General features: G+C 51.4%; 1 protein-coding gene across 3 annotated transcripts; it reads left to right on the top strand.

Moving 5' to 3' along the window:
• Nucleotides 1-372: 372 nt before the first annotated feature.
• On the top strand, nucleotides 373-17,236 carry PDCD6 (programmed cell death 6). 3 transcript variants are annotated; one of them, XM_036920385.2, is made up of 7 exons: nucleotides 428-562; nucleotides 885-1,014; nucleotides 1,300-1,361; nucleotides 9,340-9,384; nucleotides 10,245-10,403; nucleotides 14,631-14,740; nucleotides 16,682-17,236. In XM_036920385.2, the coding sequence occupies exons 5-7, from the start codon at nucleotides 10,247-10,249 to the stop codon at nucleotides 16,778-16,780; spliced, it is 366 nt and encodes a 121-aa protein (XP_036776280.1). In that variant the 5' UTR covers nucleotides 428-562; nucleotides 885-1,014; nucleotides 1,300-1,361; nucleotides 9,340-9,384; nucleotides 10,245-10,246; the 3' UTR covers nucleotides 16,781-17,236. The 3 variants fall into 3 exon arrangements, with proteins under 3 accessions (XP_036776270.1, XP_036776253.1, XP_036776280.1); XM_036920375.2 differs by lacking the exon at nucleotides 885-1,014 and having other exon boundaries at nucleotides 373-562; nucleotides 10,245-10,397; XM_036920358.2 differs by lacking the exon at nucleotides 885-1,014 and having other exon boundaries at nucleotides 373-562.
• The last annotated feature ends 463 nt before the right edge of the window (nucleotides 17,237-17,699 follow it).

Raw genomic sequence — 17,699 nt, 5'->3', positions numbered from 1 at the left:
CTAGAGACTGTAAAAGGGAGAATGACTGAAAAAGGACAGGTGTCTGTGCAGGTGTCATTACAGGGCAAACGGGGCGTGGGTGGCCGGGTGAGAGGCACGGAGGCCGCCTCCTGCCCTTCCTCACACCCGTCCAGTGACTGCCAGACCCAAGAATGAGCACGTCCCCGCACACACGCCCCTCTCCGGCGGCTGCGGGATGCAGCTGCGGTGGACTCGCGGGTCTCGGGGTCGTCCCGCACACTCTAAGCCTACGCCCCGCCACGTCCTGCGCCGCCGGGGCGTCGCCTGGCAACGGGCCGCAAGGGGATTGGCCATCCCCAACCCCGTGACTGCAGTAGCACGCACTTCCTGTATTCCAGGAAGTGGCGTCAGCGCCCGGTTCCGCTCCCGCAGAAGCGGAAGTGGATCCGCCTGAGCCTGTTGTGTAGCCGGCGGCCCCTCAGTCTCGCAGCGCTCGGCCCATGGCCGCCTACTCCTACCGCCCGAGCCCCGGCACCGGCCCCGGCCCTTCCGCGGGCGCCGCGCTGCCGGACCAGAGCTTCCTGTGGAACGTTTTCCAAAGGTGAGGCGGGCACCGCCCGCTCTCCTGGCTCCCTGCCCAGGGCCCTCGGCCTCCTCCTGCCCTCCGTTCCTTTCCTGTCCACCTTGTCCTGCCTCGGCCCCCGTGGCCCCCTGCGCCGATGCCTCCTCTTGGCCTCTCTCCTGCCCTGGCCACCTCGGCCTTTGCCCGGCCACCTCGTTCTCCTCCTGGCCTCCTGCGCCTCCACAGCGGCCTCCCTGCCGGCCTCTGCCCCAGGCTCCTCCCTCGCGCCATCCTTCTCCCTCAGCAGCCAGGTGTCCACAGCCGAGGGGCACTAATGCTCCCCTGGGGATGCTTGCTTTAGGTAACCAGGAGCATGCTCTCCTGCGCTGAAGGCCTGCAGCCCAGAAGAGGCGGCAGCTCAGGGCAGGTGACTTACTGCAGCGCCTTCTGTCCCTGGTCACCCTCCCAGTGAAGGAATGACCGAAACTTGAGTGAGTCATGATTGGAGGAGACTTAATTGCCTGAGGAGATGTTTTCCTGTTTGTGAAAAAGAGAAACAACTAGGTGGAATTCACCTGCGGAGGGAACGGGGAGAGAGGCAAGCGCGAGGGAGAGACGACCCCATCTCTTTGGGGAGAGCCGCCCGGGGCCAGCGCTCGCGGGGGGCAGGGGAGCGCCTCCGGAGGCGCACGACTGCGCAGGGTCCACGTCGGTGCCGCCTCAGGCTCGTCCTGCGCTTCTGGTCGCCGCCACCTTAGCTGCTCTTGGTTTTGTAGGGTGGACAAGGACAGGAGCGGCGTGATATCGGACAGCGAGCTGCAGCAGGCGCTCTCCAACGGTGAGTGAGGCCGTCTGCCTCAGGAAGTGACTCTACAACCTGCTCTCCCAGTACAAAGGGGTCTTGTGCTTCTGATTTTGCCAGGTGGTGTCCTGACTGTCGTCAAGCTGCCCTGCGCGCCTTGAGCCAGCCCAGCAACGACAGGGATGGCTCAGGAGAAGTGAAGTTGGGGGGGTCTAGGAGGGATAGGAAGCGAGTTTGTACAGCAGGGATCTTTCAGATACACTGAAGATCGTGGAGTTCTAAGGTAACTGTGCCTTTGTGACCCTTCTCGGGAGGAGTACCTGGCCCTCGAGGCACTGGTGGGGAAGTGATGGGGATATCACAGGCGCTGCAGCCAGATTGTGGGGAGGTCGTCTTATGGGGGGGGTCATGGGCATTCTGATGGGCAGACAAGGTGACAGCTCCCATGTGGTGATGTGGGGGCAGCCCATGGAGTTACCCTCTTGGCAGTCCCAGCATGATTGTGCCCTGGAAGTACAATTCACGACCTTCTCTTCATCAAACACCTGGCTGTGCTGTCCTTTGAGCCCCAAAGACACTGCCTTCTCTGATTGTGTTTGTCCCTGTCCTTTGCAGCGGTGTGCTTCTAAGCTAGAGAAGGGGTTGGTTGGTGTGAAGATATCCAAAGGCCCACCTTCAGCAGCAGAGGCAGTGTGGTATGGGAGGACTGGGGCGGGGTGAGAGGACAGGTGCTGGCAGTGCGGAGGCCCTCACAGGAGAGCCATGTCCCACCTTGCTCCCCGCCCCTCATGATGTGACAAAGCTGAGGATTTGTATTTACTGACTGACATGTTAATTTCATACGGCAGTAGACGCCACTGATTTCAGTTTTGCAGAGCTTAACATACAGGAAACACAGGTTCTGGCATATAACTTCATGTGTATTCATGTATATTGTTTTTAGGAAATTAAGGAGTTCCATTACTTCTGCCTTGACGATTATGCCTTCTTGTTTCCTCTCAGATAATTTTTAGTCCCTTCTTGTTTATCTGTGTTCAGAGCTTTAGTCACACTCAGGAGAAGACAGGGTTACAGTCTACAAATCCTGGCTTCATAGTTTCTAGTGTTGACTGAAATGAATGAATTTACCACATAGGCTGAGTGTGCTTACATGTTACGGTGTGGTCCCTGCAGCGGGACTGCCTCTCAGGTAATGCTTCAGAGACATTCCTTCCAAGTCCTTTTTGTGTCACCATCCATTTCACATCCCGTTTCTGTTCATCTGTTTCAAGTTTTGGGAATGCTGCCCAGGTTTGGCACTTGTGTGAAACCTCAACTGGGGGTGAAGGTCAAATACTCGACCTCATCAGCATGGCAGTTTTCCCTGTAGGGGTTAGGGCCCTGGGGCAAGCCTGCCTGGGTGCAAGTCCTGGCTCCACCAGTTCTAGGAAGGTGACTTTGGTCAAGGACATGGCCTTTCTGGGTACAGTGTCCCCACAGTTACTAGGAGGGTAAATTGAGGAAATGTATGCAAAAAGCTTGGTGTGGTGCCTGGCACAAAGCAAGGGCTGAGTGCCGAGATCAGTGGTGCAGTGATGCCCAGGAGAGGTCTATAGTCTGAGGGCTGCTCTTAGCTGGTGACAGTGACTGATGCCCTGCTTACTGAGCCTCCGCTGCTATGGACATGTGCTGGGCACTTCGCAAACCTCCCTCACCCTTGCCTCAGGCTGGCACTGTCGGTTGAGCCCTGAGGGTGCATGGAGGGGGGTCCTTCTATCCTGACCTTTGGTCTGGGCTTCCGTATTTCACTCGAGGCTGTCAGAGGACTGCCCCTAGTTCAGCTGGTTGTTAAAGGGTGTGGCTCTTTACTCGGTCAGAAAATACTCTTGCACTCTACTGGTACCAAATATCTACCAGGAAACTTCCGGGCGGGAAAGGAATTGTAAAGGATGTTCAGTGCACCCTTCCAAAGATACCTGGAAATCAATACCTGGTTTAACCCACTAACACGTACATAAACAAGACCAGGTCACTGTGGCCTGTGTGGAGTCCCTTTTCTCGAATTGCCCTGCGAAGTTCTGTCAGTGTTTGCTGGGGGTGTGTAAGAACTGGCCCTGCAGAGCAGGCATCTCAGTTACCGCTGTGCAAGGCAGCGGCACATCCAGCATGCCCTCTGGGGGCAACTGCCAGGGCAGTGGCCATGTCTCCTGGAGAATGTGGCACTTCTTGTGCTTAGGCAAATGGTGGTGGTGGCTAGTCTTGTCTTGTTTGTGTTTTGTAAACCCGGAACCTTTTAACCAACTACATTTGCCTCTTTAAATTAGCTGCTAAAAAATTTAGGTTTGTCTTACTAGTGGCAGGAGCTTAGAATTTTAAGAGGAGAATTTTATTGACCTAATCTTAGACTCCTTTTCTTATACTCCTACTTTTCTTCTCCTGGCCAGCATAGCTAAAATCAACCTTATTCTGCCGTGAATATTTTTGTATGTGTCCTTAAGTGTTGTCTTGTAAAGCAGGTTGTTAAGGAGTACAGATGTCCGTCCTTTTCACAGCCACAGAGCATGTGGTAGCCTGGGTGCTGTGCTTGCCGAGGCACCTGTGGTAGCCCTCAGGTGGCAGGGTCAGGGTTTAAATCCACATGTGTGGTCACTGCACTGCGGGGCCTTGCTCATGTTCCGCTTTGGGGTGCCCCTCGGTGAGGCGTGCCCTCTGAGCCCTGGTGTCCCCATGTTGGCATCCACTGAGTGCCTCCATCCTTTGCCCTGGGTTCCTGCCACCTCTCTCCACTCGCTGTCCTGCCTGCCTCCTGCCCTTTTCCTCTAGAGGTCTGCGCACTGCCCCTTCCTGCCCTGGAACCACTGTGGCAGTGTTTGTCTATCTCTGATGCTGTCCTTTCTCTTTGCTCTGTGGGGTGCAAGTTGTAGCTGCCTCTGGCTGCCTGGCTGTCCCTTTTGTAAACGAAGGCCGAGCGGGCCTCTTGCCTCTGGAGTTGTGTGCAGGCATTAGTCACTGGGTGGACACTTGAAACCCTCTTTACGCCTGCCCTTGAATTCCTGTAGCTGATACGATTAAAGGTATTTTGACTTATTTTTCTCCCAGGAATGGGCTTCTGTTTTCATAGTGGAACTAGAATGTTAGGCTATTTTAGGAAATTAGTTTAATCTGTTTATTACTGGTGGGAAAACTAAAACCACAAAATAGCATGGTTTTTCACTTTTGTGAAATCTGTGCCTCTCTGTGCTCTGTTAAAATCTAGTTGAAACCATCCTGAAAATATATTTGTAAGTCCCCTACAGTGCATCCTTTATTAGACTTGTTTCCATAGGAAAGCTTCTAAAAATGCCTGTTCTCAGGAAGGCCTGCAGTTAATAGGAATGAAGACAGAGGGCTGTTCTCTTGCCTTCTTTTTAAAGTAACATGTCACAAACTCTTGATTTTAGGTACTTGTTACTTTCACATTATTTTTTGGAATTATGGAAAATTAATTTTGCTCAAGCCTTTTTTTTGTGCTTCTGAAGGTTTACTTTAATATGGCATATTGTATTTTGAGAAGGTGTTTTTTACCTGTACTGTAAAAATAATAATTCATATATTCTTTTTAAGAAGTTTTTATCAAAATAGAGTTCCAGCTCTCTTGGGGATCCCATATTAAGAAATGAGAAGTCAGAACCACATGAGCAGACAGCTCCTTGCAGACTATGCACCTCGCCACTGCCCCCCAACAGGCCCCGTTTAGTGGCCTGTTTGTTTGTTTGTTGCCCCAGTGATGTGATGGGGGCTTTGGGATTGACTTCAGCTCCCATTTGCTGTGCAGGGCTGCCCAGAGCCTGTGCGTTCCCAAGAAGGGCCTGCTTTCTGTCACACTCGGATGGCTCAGCGTGCTGCCAGTGCATCTTTCCGACAGTGTGACTTCCGGAAAATGCCTGCTCTCCCTCTGGATGTCTGGAGCTTCTGTGATGCCCCCCAAAACAAACCCTGGGTCCCCAGACTCAGGGGAGCTTCCCTGGATGACACCTTGTGTGTAATCCCAGCTCGTCATGGGAGTTTGAAGTGCCTCTTGTGCTGCACTGTGGGGCCCAAGGCTGGGTGCCCCAGAGACTGGCTGGGCTCCCCAGGCCTACCTGTGCCTGTCTGCATCCTTTCCCTGTAGCAAACCTCAGCAAGTCACCGAGCCTGATGGTGGTCTTAGGGACCCCACTGCAGCCTGTCACATCTGCTCTTTCCAGAAATTTGCCCAGCCAGTTTCAGATAGAAACAGAGGAAGGCTGGGATTTGGCAGACCTAGCTTTGCTGAAGGTCCCTCCCTGGCCTTGCTTGGGCAGGTCACAGCATTTGTGGCCTCAGTGTCTTGGGATATAAAAATAGGAAAAATGGCAGGGAGTTTAGACCCCTTCCCCTGAGCCGAGCGTCTGCCCTCCAGATCCTGCATCTGCTTGGTACAGACCTAGGGGATGCTGTCTGCATCTGCCAGATTTGAATTTACAGTGATTCACAACTAGATATTTAGATTGTTTCTAATTTTCATTAACATAAGTAGTGATTTCTCCCAAATTTTCATAAAACAAGTTTCTGGAAGTGGTATTTATCAGACCTAAGGGTACAGGCACTGTTAACGTTGTTGATCAGTATTCATATTGCTTTTCAGAAAGGCCGTATTTCCAGTCATGGCTATTCGAAGCCGTAATTGGAGATAACCAGTGAAATGCGGAATTTTGCTGAACCTGAAGAGACACCAAAGTCCTGGCAAATTTCATGCGTTGACCACAGGAGCCGTGTGCCAAGCCCACGGACTTCCTAACCTCTTCTTACATAGTTCCTGTCTGCCAATAAAGTGGAAAGACTGTGCCAGCGATGATGTAAAAGTCTTGATGATTTTCCCCAAAAGATCCCAAGTAGTTCAGTATTTCAGTTGTAGGTATGCTAGACACCGTGAAGCCGTGACCCTCCACCACTCACTGAAGTCTTTATCAACCAGAAGTTGAGTTTGTGGTTAACAGGATATGATTTCAAGGAAGAAAACTTGGGAGACTCAAAGGGTGGAGTGTATGTGGTTGGGGGCAGAGTGGGATTCTCCCAGCAGGGAGGCAGCTGGGAATTCCCAGAATCATTGTGTGCTTAGGTTGAAGTGGGCAAACGCTGAGGCACCCTGACAGCAGAGCTTCAGGCTAAGTGCCACACGCAAGCCGGCACTGCTCGTTCGGTGGCAGCCCGAGGCTTCCAGCTCTGTCGCGTGCGCCTGTGGCGGGGCAGTGTGTTTTCCTGCAGAGCTGTTCTGCGGAGCATGAGCCTGTCAGGCTGACGCTCAGGTGTGGTCAGTCTTAGTGTGGCTGGAACGTTAGATGTCCACCCGTAACAGCATTTCCACATCATTGTAGGTTGAACTTTGATGCTTAGTCTGAGATGGGACTGCAGGCCCTGTGCACTGTAAGCTGTTAACGCCAGCTGCTGTTATTAGCCCCTGGTTTCTGGGGAGAGTCAGCGTATTTGGGCAATGATGAGTGGAGGTACCAGCAGCCTGCAAGCCACCTTCCTGTTTATCAGCCCTGCAGGAAACCTGGGAGTCTTGTGCGGGAGGGATGGCCCCTCCCCATCCTGACTCAGCCCATCATGACGCTGGGCCCCCTGTGATCCTCAGAACCCTCCAGCAGGGTCACCAGATTCCCCTGGGCCTTGTCTCTCAGGGATGTGCCCTGTTTGTGCTGCATGCATCCAAACCAGGTGACACCTGGTTTCACCACAAGACGCGCCTGTGTTTGCAGCATTTTTTAGCTATTTTACTTGTATTGCTTCTGTTTAGAACTTGGTTTGCCAAGTCATTTGTTGAGATGATCCAGCGGTGCTTCTTCTCTGGTGCAGCTCCTGCCCCCAGTCAGGATGGGCTGGGGGGACAGCCTCACTTTGAGAGATCGTTTCAGCTGTGCAGTCAGCTCAGGTCAGCAGGCACTCATGGGCTGTCCGTCTGGCTGTGGCCTGTATTGGAGGTGGTGAGGACAGGAAAGATGCAGGGGGGCTCCAGTCAGTGCCCTTGGTTCCTTGGCCCCGTGTGGCTAATGGCAACAGCCGGTACAAGGGGGGCGAGCAGCTGCCTGGGGATGTTAACACTCTCTGTGTCCAGGCTTCTGTTAGTGTTGAGTTCTCTGTAACAGGTTTTGTTAGTGAAGTATAGTTGACGTAATACTAGTTTTAGGTATACAACAAAGTGATTCAGCATTTGTATACATACAAAATGCTCACCATAACAAAAGTCACACCAGATGGTTTCATATTTTTGACTGTATTCCCTGCTGACCTTCCATCCTGTGACTTGTTAATTTTATCCCTGGAAGTCAGTGCCTCTTGTCACTCTCACCGATTTCACCCGTCTTCCCCCTCCTCATTCCCTCTGGCAGCCACCAGTTTGTTCCCTATATCTGTGAGTCCACTTCTGGGTTTCCGTTTGCTCATTTTGTTTTTTGAGAATCCACATGTAAGTAGGTCATAGGGTATGTGTCTTTCTCCTCCTTGCTTATTTCACATAGCACAGGGCCCTCCCTCTAGGTCCATCCATGTTGTCGCAAGCAGCAGGGTTTCCTTCTCTCTGTGGCTAGCACTCCACCGTGTTTGTACTGCATCTTTATCTGCCATCTGTCCACGGCTTCTCAGGTCGCTTGCACGCCTGGCTACTGTCACTGAAGTGGCTGTGAATGTAAGCATAGATCTTTTCAAATCAGTGTTTTCCTTTTTTGGGGAAAATTCTCAGAAGTGGAGTTGGATTGTGTGGAATTTCTATTTTTAGTTTTTGAGGAACCTCCATACTGCTTTCCACAGTGGCTGCACCAGCTTACGTTCCCGCCAGCAGTGCACAAAGGTTCCCTTTTCTCCACATCCTCTCAGACTCTTGTTTCTTGTAACAGTTTTTTTACAGTGGTTTTCCATAATACTGAGTTTTTCTAATACCTTTATGTATATTCTCCTGTCCACCCTGTCCCCAGCATCTTCAAAGCCTTGGCAGAGGTGCTTGCCCAGCACCAATGTGTGCCAGGCTCAGGGAAGGAGGCCCTGCCTTCCCGGGAGGAGCGCCTTCCTGGGATTATTAGGGTTGCTGTGTTCCCAAGGGCGAGTTAGAGGGCGGTTGCTAGAGCAGGTAGATTTAATTTAGGGACTAGGAGTGAGCTCTCAAAAGCTCCCCTGAGGAAGCATTTCATCTGAGGCTTAGACGGTAGTTGGAGGGAAGGGTGTGTGTGCTGGGGCCACACTTCAAGTTGAGAGGAGCCTGCCTGAGGCCTGGCCGCTGGGGGGCCCGGCATGGGGGGAGGGGTGCTGAGCTGCAGATGTGCATGTAAAGTGGGTGGTCTCTGTGCCTCCAGAACTGGCACAGTTATTGTATAGAAGGAAAACTGGGGTGGTTAACAAGTGGGTTTGGGAGAGACACTGCCTTCCCTCCACATCAGAGATTTTTTTATGAGTATAAAATTTGATAAAGGAACAAATACTGTGAAAACAGATTCTTAGGCATAAAGGAATCTGGTCATCACAATTGATAAATGGTTCTGAGTTCTCAAGTCCATCAGATTCAACAGTCCCCTTACAACATCGCTATTACTAATCTGAAATGAATCATAGAACATTACCTATCTTTTCACAATCTGAAGGGAAATAGTGTAATGCCAGACTGAAATTTCAGACTGAGAAGTGTGGTTTTTGGTGTGTTTTCAGTGTTCTCAGGCACGATTCCTGCAGGGAACTTGAGGACGTGGCCTGTGTGCAGAGTTGTTACACCATTTCTTCGTTACATAGTAAATAAGAGTAAGCTTCCAGGCTCAGATAAACAGCTTGTTGGAACGGGAGGGACTCCTGTACAAACCATGAAAGGCCTACAGCCTCTCCTGGGGGTCAGGCAGCCCTCAACAGTTCCCTGGGGAGTGTCTCCTGCTGAGAACGGTGGCCTTGGGACTTCATGCTAAAAGCAATTTCATTAGCTCCTGATGGTGTATATTAGGAACTCAGTTTCCTGGGGAAACCATTTTCTCTTACTTTAGTTCCTGTTTGCTTTCAGGCACGTGGACTCCATTTAATCCAGTGACTGTCAGGTCAATCATCTGTAAGTACTGGCGCTCGTGTCTCCCCTTGCGGCACAAGCCATGTGCCTGCCTCACTCTTCCCTGGGCACCAGTGAGGTGGGCATGGGGCTCCCACTCTTCCCTCACTGCCCTAGTCTTACTTGGAGTTTACTGTCTGTCCCATCCTTGTGTGTCATCCGAGATTTCACATGCACGTGGGCCCACCACAGCCGGCAGCCGGGGTGGTCGCTGACAGGGGAGTTGGTCCTCAGTCTCTCCCCTGACTGTTCCCCATGTGCGATTTCACTGACTTGTGTGTGCTTCTGGCCAAACCGAGAACACTCGCATTAGTCTCTTAACCTGAAAAGACACCAAATGGTTCATCGTTTGCACTGTAGCAGTCCAGACAGTTCTCCTTTATTTCTGTAACATTGTGCAATTACATGCAAATGTAGTTGCAGGTCTTACTAAGAAAAGATCTAAAGCCAGTGTGTCTTGTTCTCACCGGCATGGGCCTCCCTTGACAGAGGACACCTGTGACCGGCACCTTGGCTGTAGGTCCCCTGCAGAATGGAACTGTGACCCAGCCCCGAAGAGGAGCGGGGCAAGGAGTGGGGCAAGCTGCTCCACCTGTCCGCACCTCTGTGCCCTCTGGCAAAGCAGCAGCACCCAGCAGAGGCCACTTCAGTGTGAAGCACGGTCTTTAGGGTGTTGGCACTTTCCTTGCATCTGTGTTATCCTGCAGAGGTGACCTGGCTCCCCACTCAGTGAATTTATCAGCAACACATAGGGATTCACTGGCTGAGCACCACGCAGGTCCCCTGGTCTAGGAGACATGTGGAAGCTGGCTTCTGATGCCTGTCGGGACTCCCTTCGCCACTCACGCTGCTTTCTGTCTCAGCCATGTTTGACCGGGAGAACAAGGCTGGCGTGAACTTCAGCGAGTTCACTGGAGTCTGGAAGTACATCACGGACTGGCAGAACGTCTTCCGCACCTACGACCGGGACAATTCTGGGATGATTGACAAGAACGAGCTAAAGCAAGCACTCTCAGGTTTTGGTAATTTACTTACCTTGATTGTGTAGCATATTTCATTTTGGAACCTTGAAGCCATTCAAGTTGTTTTTACTTTGTTCAACCTGCAGATTTTTTAACACAGTCTGTGTGAAACTTTTGTTTACATCATGCAGATTTGTAGTTTGATACTGTTTCCATCCAGGAGGTTTATAGTTGACGTGGAGACTTTTATGCATTTTTCATCCAAAATGAGATAAGGGCTATGCAATCGTTTATCTTTTGTGAAATGGAATGATGTCACATGCACATTGAGAATGTTGCTTTTAGAACAATTCAAAGTGAATAAGTGAAAACAAAATGATATATGGCAGCCTGTATTTCATGACACATCAAAATACACAAAAAAGATGATAAAGTGCCCACAAGAGATGACTTTGTGAGCTGCCGTGCAAACTACATGTCTCAGCGTCTTAGCGAGCACATGGCTCCCATTCTCAAGGGCGTGTCCGCATGTGTGCACACCCTGCACACATGCCAGGCCTGAGTGTGTGCTGTGCTCCGGGTGTCTGGTGCCTTCCAGAGTGAGTCAGCAGGACCTCTGACACCAGTGTGAGTCTGAGAGGAATTGGGGTTTTAATGGAGGAAAACAGGCACGCTGCGGGACTGGTGAGCCTGGTGGGAGGCATGTGGAGATTCCAGTCAGTTTGGGACAATCTCACTTAGCCCTCTGTCCCTGGGCCCATATCGCCAAACCCCTGCTGTGTTTGCTTGAAAGTCTGCTTACAGAAGCCTTCTAGAAGAAACAAGAGAAGTTAAATTATAGATTTAATAGTACAAAGTACATTTCAGGTCTGTGTTTGGCGTGGCTTCTGACCTCCCCATTCTCTGGGCATGTACTCAGGCTCTTTCTTCTCTTCCCTTTGCTGCCTTAGAAAGTCATCCCGAGTTCTTAGAGGCTCAGGGACTCCACAGAGATCTGTGCTGCGAGCTCTCCAGCCAAGGGTCAGGATTTAGGCAGGATGTTGACCTCAGGCCCTCTGCATTGGCACTTGGCATTAGCTGACCTTGCTTTGCCCTCAGGTGGGGGCCATATGGAATTACTTCCAGACAGGTGACCCCAGAACATGGCATTACCTAAACGTGTCAGGCCCAGAGTCTTCTTTTTACTGTGGGGTCCTCAGAGCTCACAGTGGAAATGCTGAGGCAGATGGTGCCCCTGGCCTCCTGGGCCTCTGTGTCCTGGGCAGACCCAAGGTGTTTGCAGGCATGGTGCAGACATAGGTTACATGCAGGAGATTGATCCTTTATGGTCAAGAGCAGTAGGTTCTCTTAGGCTGGGCAATGCCAAGACCCTTCTTGACTTCCAGGCTTCTTCTGGAGAAAGTAAATATTCTGTGGCAGCATTACTTCAATTATTCTGAGACGTTCCTTCATGAGATGGGTTATCCCCAGGGCCAGCTATGAAAGGAACATTGCCATCCTTTTTGCATGCTGGTTGGTAGATGCTCAGTAGTCACTGTTGGGAAACACGCCTCAGAGTCAAAGTTCAGTTTTGACTCCTAAGAATATTTTGGTTGGCTAAGCTGGGGGCTGTATTAAAGGTCAGCAGATGCACAAGGGGGTCGGGTTGAGCCTAGGGTGCCCTCTGACCTCCAATGGCTCCACATAGGTGTCTTGAGCCAATGGGCTGGATTTAATAGTTTGCCCATTGATTTTTCACATTTTGATTCCTATTAACATGTTGTGCGCCAGGTGCAGAGGCCAGGCGTCCACTCCCGCTGGCCAGGGGCCAGCCTCCCATGGTGGAAGTCCATTCCCACACTGAGTGCAGTCTGCCTTCTGAGGGCTCCATGCTCCCTGCAGAGGCTCCAAGCCACCACAGCTTTCTGTGACAAGGCTATGAAGCCACATCCCCATTCCTCATGGTCCATCTCTGCCTTGTGCCCTCTTTATGCCGAGGAGTCGAGGCCTGTGCCGTGTTATTCCAGCACACCTCGCCTGCAGCCTGGGACCTGTGCACATCTGTCCATGAAGTTTGCCATCAACCCATTGCCCCAAGTTAGCAAAGTGTCTTTTCACGGTGGGTTTTCCTGATTAGGGTCCCAGCAGGCCCACGAGTAGCCCCACCCTGTTCTTGCCATTGGCCAGTTGTAGACACAGGTCTGTGCCCTGTTCCAGATTTATCCCTTGTGACAGGGTCCATACACTGGGTAGATACTGAGTGGTGCCAGCTCTTTGGAGGTGTGCTGTCAGCACAGCACCCACGAAGCTGCTGGCCGCTCTCCCTGGTGCTGAGAGTGGGCAGTGGGTGACCAGTGGTGTCATTAGGGCGGCCCTCCCATGCTTGTTAGCTCTTAGGACAGAAGGACTTGCTCCGTCACTCAGAGCCATGTGTTCCCGGGAAGTACAACTGCCTGTGGGGGGAGGCCTCCCCATGCTCTGATGAGCTGTCAAGAGCTGGCAGGGAGGGTTTGGCATGTAGGGGACATTTCCGCCTGCCTCCCTCTGACCTAGGACCGGTGCTGTGAGGGGAGGCGGGTCTGTGTCTCAGTTTGGAAGAGGAGGAGCAAGCCAGGAGGTCCCAGGCTTGGCTGGGGCCAGCAGAGCCCAGTCTGGCACCAAGCCATGCTCTTGCTACCCCGGACAGGTCGTAGCAGAGCTGGCCGTCTGCACCCTGGTTGTGGCAGGAGGAGGTCATCTATGTGGTGCCCAAGATCTGCCATTGTCACCACTGTATACCCTAAGTCAGAAAGTTTTGTCCAGAAGGAGAGTGTGGCAGAGGTGGGGTCCTTCAGCCGGCATGCTGGGCCCAGCGGCTTCCGTCCTGACCACCACAGTCTGGCCACACAGAGCCCAGCCATTCTCAGGCTAGTGGGGTCGTCGTCACATGATTTCACCAAAGGAAATTTCTCGAGAACAGTCCCCTGGGTAACTCCTCCTCACAGTTCATTTGTTCATCATCTGTTTTTCTTGTCTGACTTCTTTGGTTTTATTCTTACAATGACTGGACACCAGGGAAATTGGAGGTTAATCCCAGGGGCAGCAGAAGTCACTTCTGTTTTCTGTACAGATTGTGGAGATCCTGTGTCTTACCATCTAGCCTGTCCCTTCTCACCTGGGCAGCCATGGCCGTCTCCTCTCTGCAGCCTGCCTGGGCACTTCCCTGGCACCAGGCACCATGCCCAGCCCACACCAGCTGGGCCTCTTCCCCACAGGCATGGTGCGGGGTGTGAGGAGCCGGGGCTCCTAGGTGTCCGTCCAGGACCTGCTTCTCTTTTCTGACTAGGTTGGGAGTCTGTCATCTACTCAGCTTGCAGGGAAGTGGGCCTAGGTTTAAGTCACAGAGGCTTGTGGCATGTGCTGACTGCTCTGGAAGGCACTGTCATGTGCTTGCATGTTGAATCTTTTTTGGTGATTAAGTGCTCATGCAGGTGATTAACTGAAATTCACTCAGACAGTAGGTGTGTATCCTTGCAAAGATCCACTGGGGCTGAGAACTGGTAAGCAGGCTCTGGTACATGCTTGTCTTCTGCATGAGCAAGGATCCACGGTCACACAGGAAGGGTGCGGAGGGAAGGTCAGCATCCCTGTGTAGTGGGGTCACCCCGGAGACCTTCTCAGGACTCACACACCAAGTTGGAAATGGAGTCAGCGAGTCTGCCTAACATTTGATGACCCTTCAGTGGTTTTGAACTTCGTGAGGCTGCCTTGCCCCTTGTAATCTCCCATTTCCTGATGTTGAATGGATTTACAGGGGAGTGTCCATCTAGGAACCTAGTTCCTTAATTCACCTTTTGTTTAACAGGAAGCCTTCAGTGATAAGCCCTTTCAAAGCACTCTCTAGTAGCAAGTTCCTGGGCAGTTCAATTACCAAGAACTTTCATGTCTCAGTTAATAAGCATAATAAAGTTCATCAGTAGAGGACTTTGTGAAACGGTAACTCCACTGCATTCAAGAAACCGAGCCCAGCTGTCCTGTGGAGGCACAGCCCCATAGCACAAATGTAGGTGATGTGCATGGGTGATGAGTGTCCACACCTTCAGCTCCTACAGCAGCTGCTGCTGTCTTCACTCAGCCACTTTGCTGCCTGGAGGAGGGCAGTTACGAAGTGCGTGACTTCGTGCCCAGGGTGCGTGTACATCAGTGTGCCTGTCTGCCACTGCCTGATCACAGTCACCTGCTATTGTGGAAGGCTCTGGGTGTTTTGGTGGGAGACTGTTGATGGTGTTGCTCTCCTGACCCCTCTTCATCCTGATTTGCATCTTCAAGGGTACCGGCTCTCTGACCAGTTTCACGACATCCTGATTCGAAAATTTGACAGACAAGGGCGGGGACAGATCGCGTTTGACGACTTCATCCAGGGCTGCATCGTCTTGCAGGTAATCGGGGGCTCCTGGGGTTGTAGCATGAGCCTGCAGAGTGGGAAGGGAACCACAGCAAAGCGAAGGGAAGGGAGGTGCCGTTCCAGAATTTGAAATTTAATGGAGCCAGACTTGTGGATGCTAGTGTCGTCTTCAGAGAAGCACCTGCTACTGCTTTCAGATGGCATGCACACAGCAGCTGGTCTCCCCGTGGGGCTCTGCAGAGCGGCCCACTTGGGGGAGGTCATTGTGTTAAGTGGGTTGTCAAATGGATACCCTGGTGTTCTTGTTGTACTTAATTCCAAGGAAATGGCTGAATTTTCTGTTTCCATCTTCACTGTGCCCTGCCTTTGAGTGTGAGTTGGCTGTGGGCAGCAGGGCCCTGCTTGGGGTGGAAGTATTCCCAAGCAGCGTCCAGCCCCTGTACTCCACATTTCACCCAGTGCTACTGCAGTCTCCGACTGCCGCGGGAAAAGTGTGGAACAACCACAGGGCCTGCTCCAAGGGGCAGGAGCATCCTCCAGACGCAGGTTGCCTGGCCGGTTGCCAGGTCAGGACTCAGCTGCCACCCAGGCCCCACGGCTCCCATGCACACCCAGCTGCTCCCACGCAGGCCCAAGCTCCCGTGTCTGGGAAGGATCCATCTGCCATACATTTAAGCTTCAGAAACATGCTGAATTGATGAACTCTATGTGTCTTTCAAAGTTTTTATAATGACATCTCAAAAACAGCAGCAGAGATACAGTGTAATGGGCCTGTGCTCACCACTGAGACCCAGCAGTTGTCAGCATCATGCCTTCATGACCCCACCTTGTTCCAAAGCAGAATTCCATTTATGGAAAGCAAATGCTTTTTCCATGAATATTTCAGTAGAACCTGTCTCTAAGAGATAAGGCCTTGCAGTTTGAATCCAAGTTGAGGTGACATCTTGTCAGCTGAGATGTGACCAGCATGAATCCCAAATTGTAAATGCAATTTGGAATTTTGGAAAACATTCTCAGATTTTTTTCCCCAGTAAAATCAGTAAAAGTGAAGTTTCTCTGACTGGTGGTCAGTGCCTTGCTGGATAGCCAGGCCCGTTACATTTAAGCTTCAGGTTATCTGCTTCAGGGTCTAGTGAGACCAGGTCACATTTCCAGGATTGTCTGACACTTAGGAAGCCTCTCGTGATGTGGGGTTTTCCTTTGAGGTAGGGGTGTGTGGGTTTTCCTTTGAGGTAGGGGTGTGTGGGTTTTCCTTTGAGGTAGGTGTGTGTGTGTGTGTGTGTGTGTGTGTGTGTGTGTGTGTGTGTGTGTGTGTGTGTGTTAGGGGTGTGTGGGTTTTCCTTTGAGGTAGGTGTGTGTGTGCGTGTGTGTGTGTGTGTGGTAGGGGTGTGTGGGTTTTCCTTTGAGGTAGGTGTGTGTGTGTGTGTGTGTGTGTGTGTGTGGTAGGGGTGTGTGGGTTTTCCTTTGAGGTAGGTGTGTGTGTGTGTGTGTGTGTGTGTGTGTGTGTGTGTGTGTGTGTGTGTGGTAGGGGTGTGTGGGTTTTCCTTTGAGGTAGGTGTGTGTGTGTGTGTGTGTGTGTGTGTGTGTGTGTGTGTGTGTGTGTGTGTGTGTGTGTGTCTTGCAAACTTCTGACCTTTATATTTCTACTGAAGCGAAGGTCATTGCACAGCTCCCAGCAGCTGGGGAAGTGCCGTCCAGTCGTGCACCCACGTGGCAGAGTGCAGGCCCCTGACCTCATACTGGCTTCGTGTTCTCCCCCACCCCAATCCCCAGCATTCTCCAGGGTGGACGGGCCTGACTTGGTGGGTGGCCGGGGATGTCTACCAGTGCCTCCCTGCTCTGGTCTCCGTCAGAATTAGAGGATGTGGAGACGTCAGTGCTTCTGAAATTGGGCTTGCAGTTGTCTATTTTCCAAATACAGTCTGTTCCTCTGTTAGCGAACATTAAGGTCTAAATGCCTATTGTTTCTTCCCAGAGGTTGACTGATATATTCAGACGCTACGATACGGATCAGGACGGCTGGATCCAAGTGTCCTATGAACAGTATCTTTCCATGGTCTTCAGCATCGTATAACACTGGCCTTTTTAAAGCGAGACTCTCAGTAAAAAGACTGAAAATGCCAAATCTCTTACCTTTAACGAGATGGAACACGGATGCAGTTAGACACTGTTCTTTAGACTTTATGTGACTAACATTTGGGGACCCTCTGTACATATGTGGATAAGCTGGTCAACGTTTCTGCAGTTGTAACGAGTTACATCGTTTCGGTTCAGACATTAGATTGGGGATTGTTTAATCGTGCCATGAGTTAAGGTGTAATAATGTTTCAGGAATTCTGCATGCAAAAAGTTTATCATATGCTTGTCTCGATAGCCCCAGTTCTATACTGGAGATACTTTTAGTAGCCAATAGAAATTTAAAAATAATATAAGGTTGTGTGGGAGGCTTTTCATGTGCCTTACTTTTTAAAAAAGGGACTGTATTCATCTGCATATGCAGCAAAAGCAATAAAACAGTTGTGCCCCAGTCCTCACCCGTCCTGTACACTCGTAGGAGCTCTGAGGGTCGGGACACCTAGGAAAGGAAATCAAGAGCCTTCGACCATCAACCTCTCAAGAGCCATCAACCGCAGTCAGGCGGGTTAGTTTAATGCTATAAAACTCCTTCAGATGTGCAAACACAGATTTGGTTTAGAAGCTCCTGGGTTCCTGTCATTTATTAACAACTCTGCTCTGCCTTGCAATGGTCTGTTAATTAGGGCTTTGAAACATGGAAACAAGTAGTGTGGCCAGTCCACATGGTGGCTCCTGTCACCTGCAGTCAGCGCAGGGCTGACCCAGGGGAGCCCCCACCCCGCCTACAGGGAACTGCTCTAGGCCAATTCTGCCTCTCCTCCCTTGAAGTGTACTTCCCAGGACCAGAATTTGGGGCAGGTGTTATGAGGACATGGGTTCTGGATGGGTATCAGTGACTCATGAAGGAGCCTGGAGCT

This window comes from Manis pentadactyla, chromosome 2, assembly GCF_030020395.1.
Source record: "Manis pentadactyla isolate mManPen7 chromosome 2, mManPen7.hap1, whole genome shotgun sequence".
In the NCBI taxonomy this organism is placed as follows: Eukaryota; Metazoa; Chordata; class Mammalia; order Pholidota; family Manidae; genus Manis; species Manis pentadactyla.
This window is presented reverse-complemented; position numbering and strand designations above follow the sequence as displayed.

Coding starts and splice junctions, on each gene's coding strand:
- PDCD6 (XM_036920358.2), top strand. CDS start 462: ATGGCCGCCTACTCCTACCGCCCGAGCCCCGGCACCGGCCCCGGCCCT. Junction 563..1,299: donor CTGTGGAACGTTTTCCAAAG/GTGAGGCGGGCA, acceptor TTGGTTTTGTAG/GGTGGACAAGGACAGGAGCG. Junction 14,741..16,681: donor AGGGCTGCATCGTCTTGCAG/GTAATCGGGGGC, acceptor GTTTCTTCCCAG/AGGTTGACTGATATATTCAG.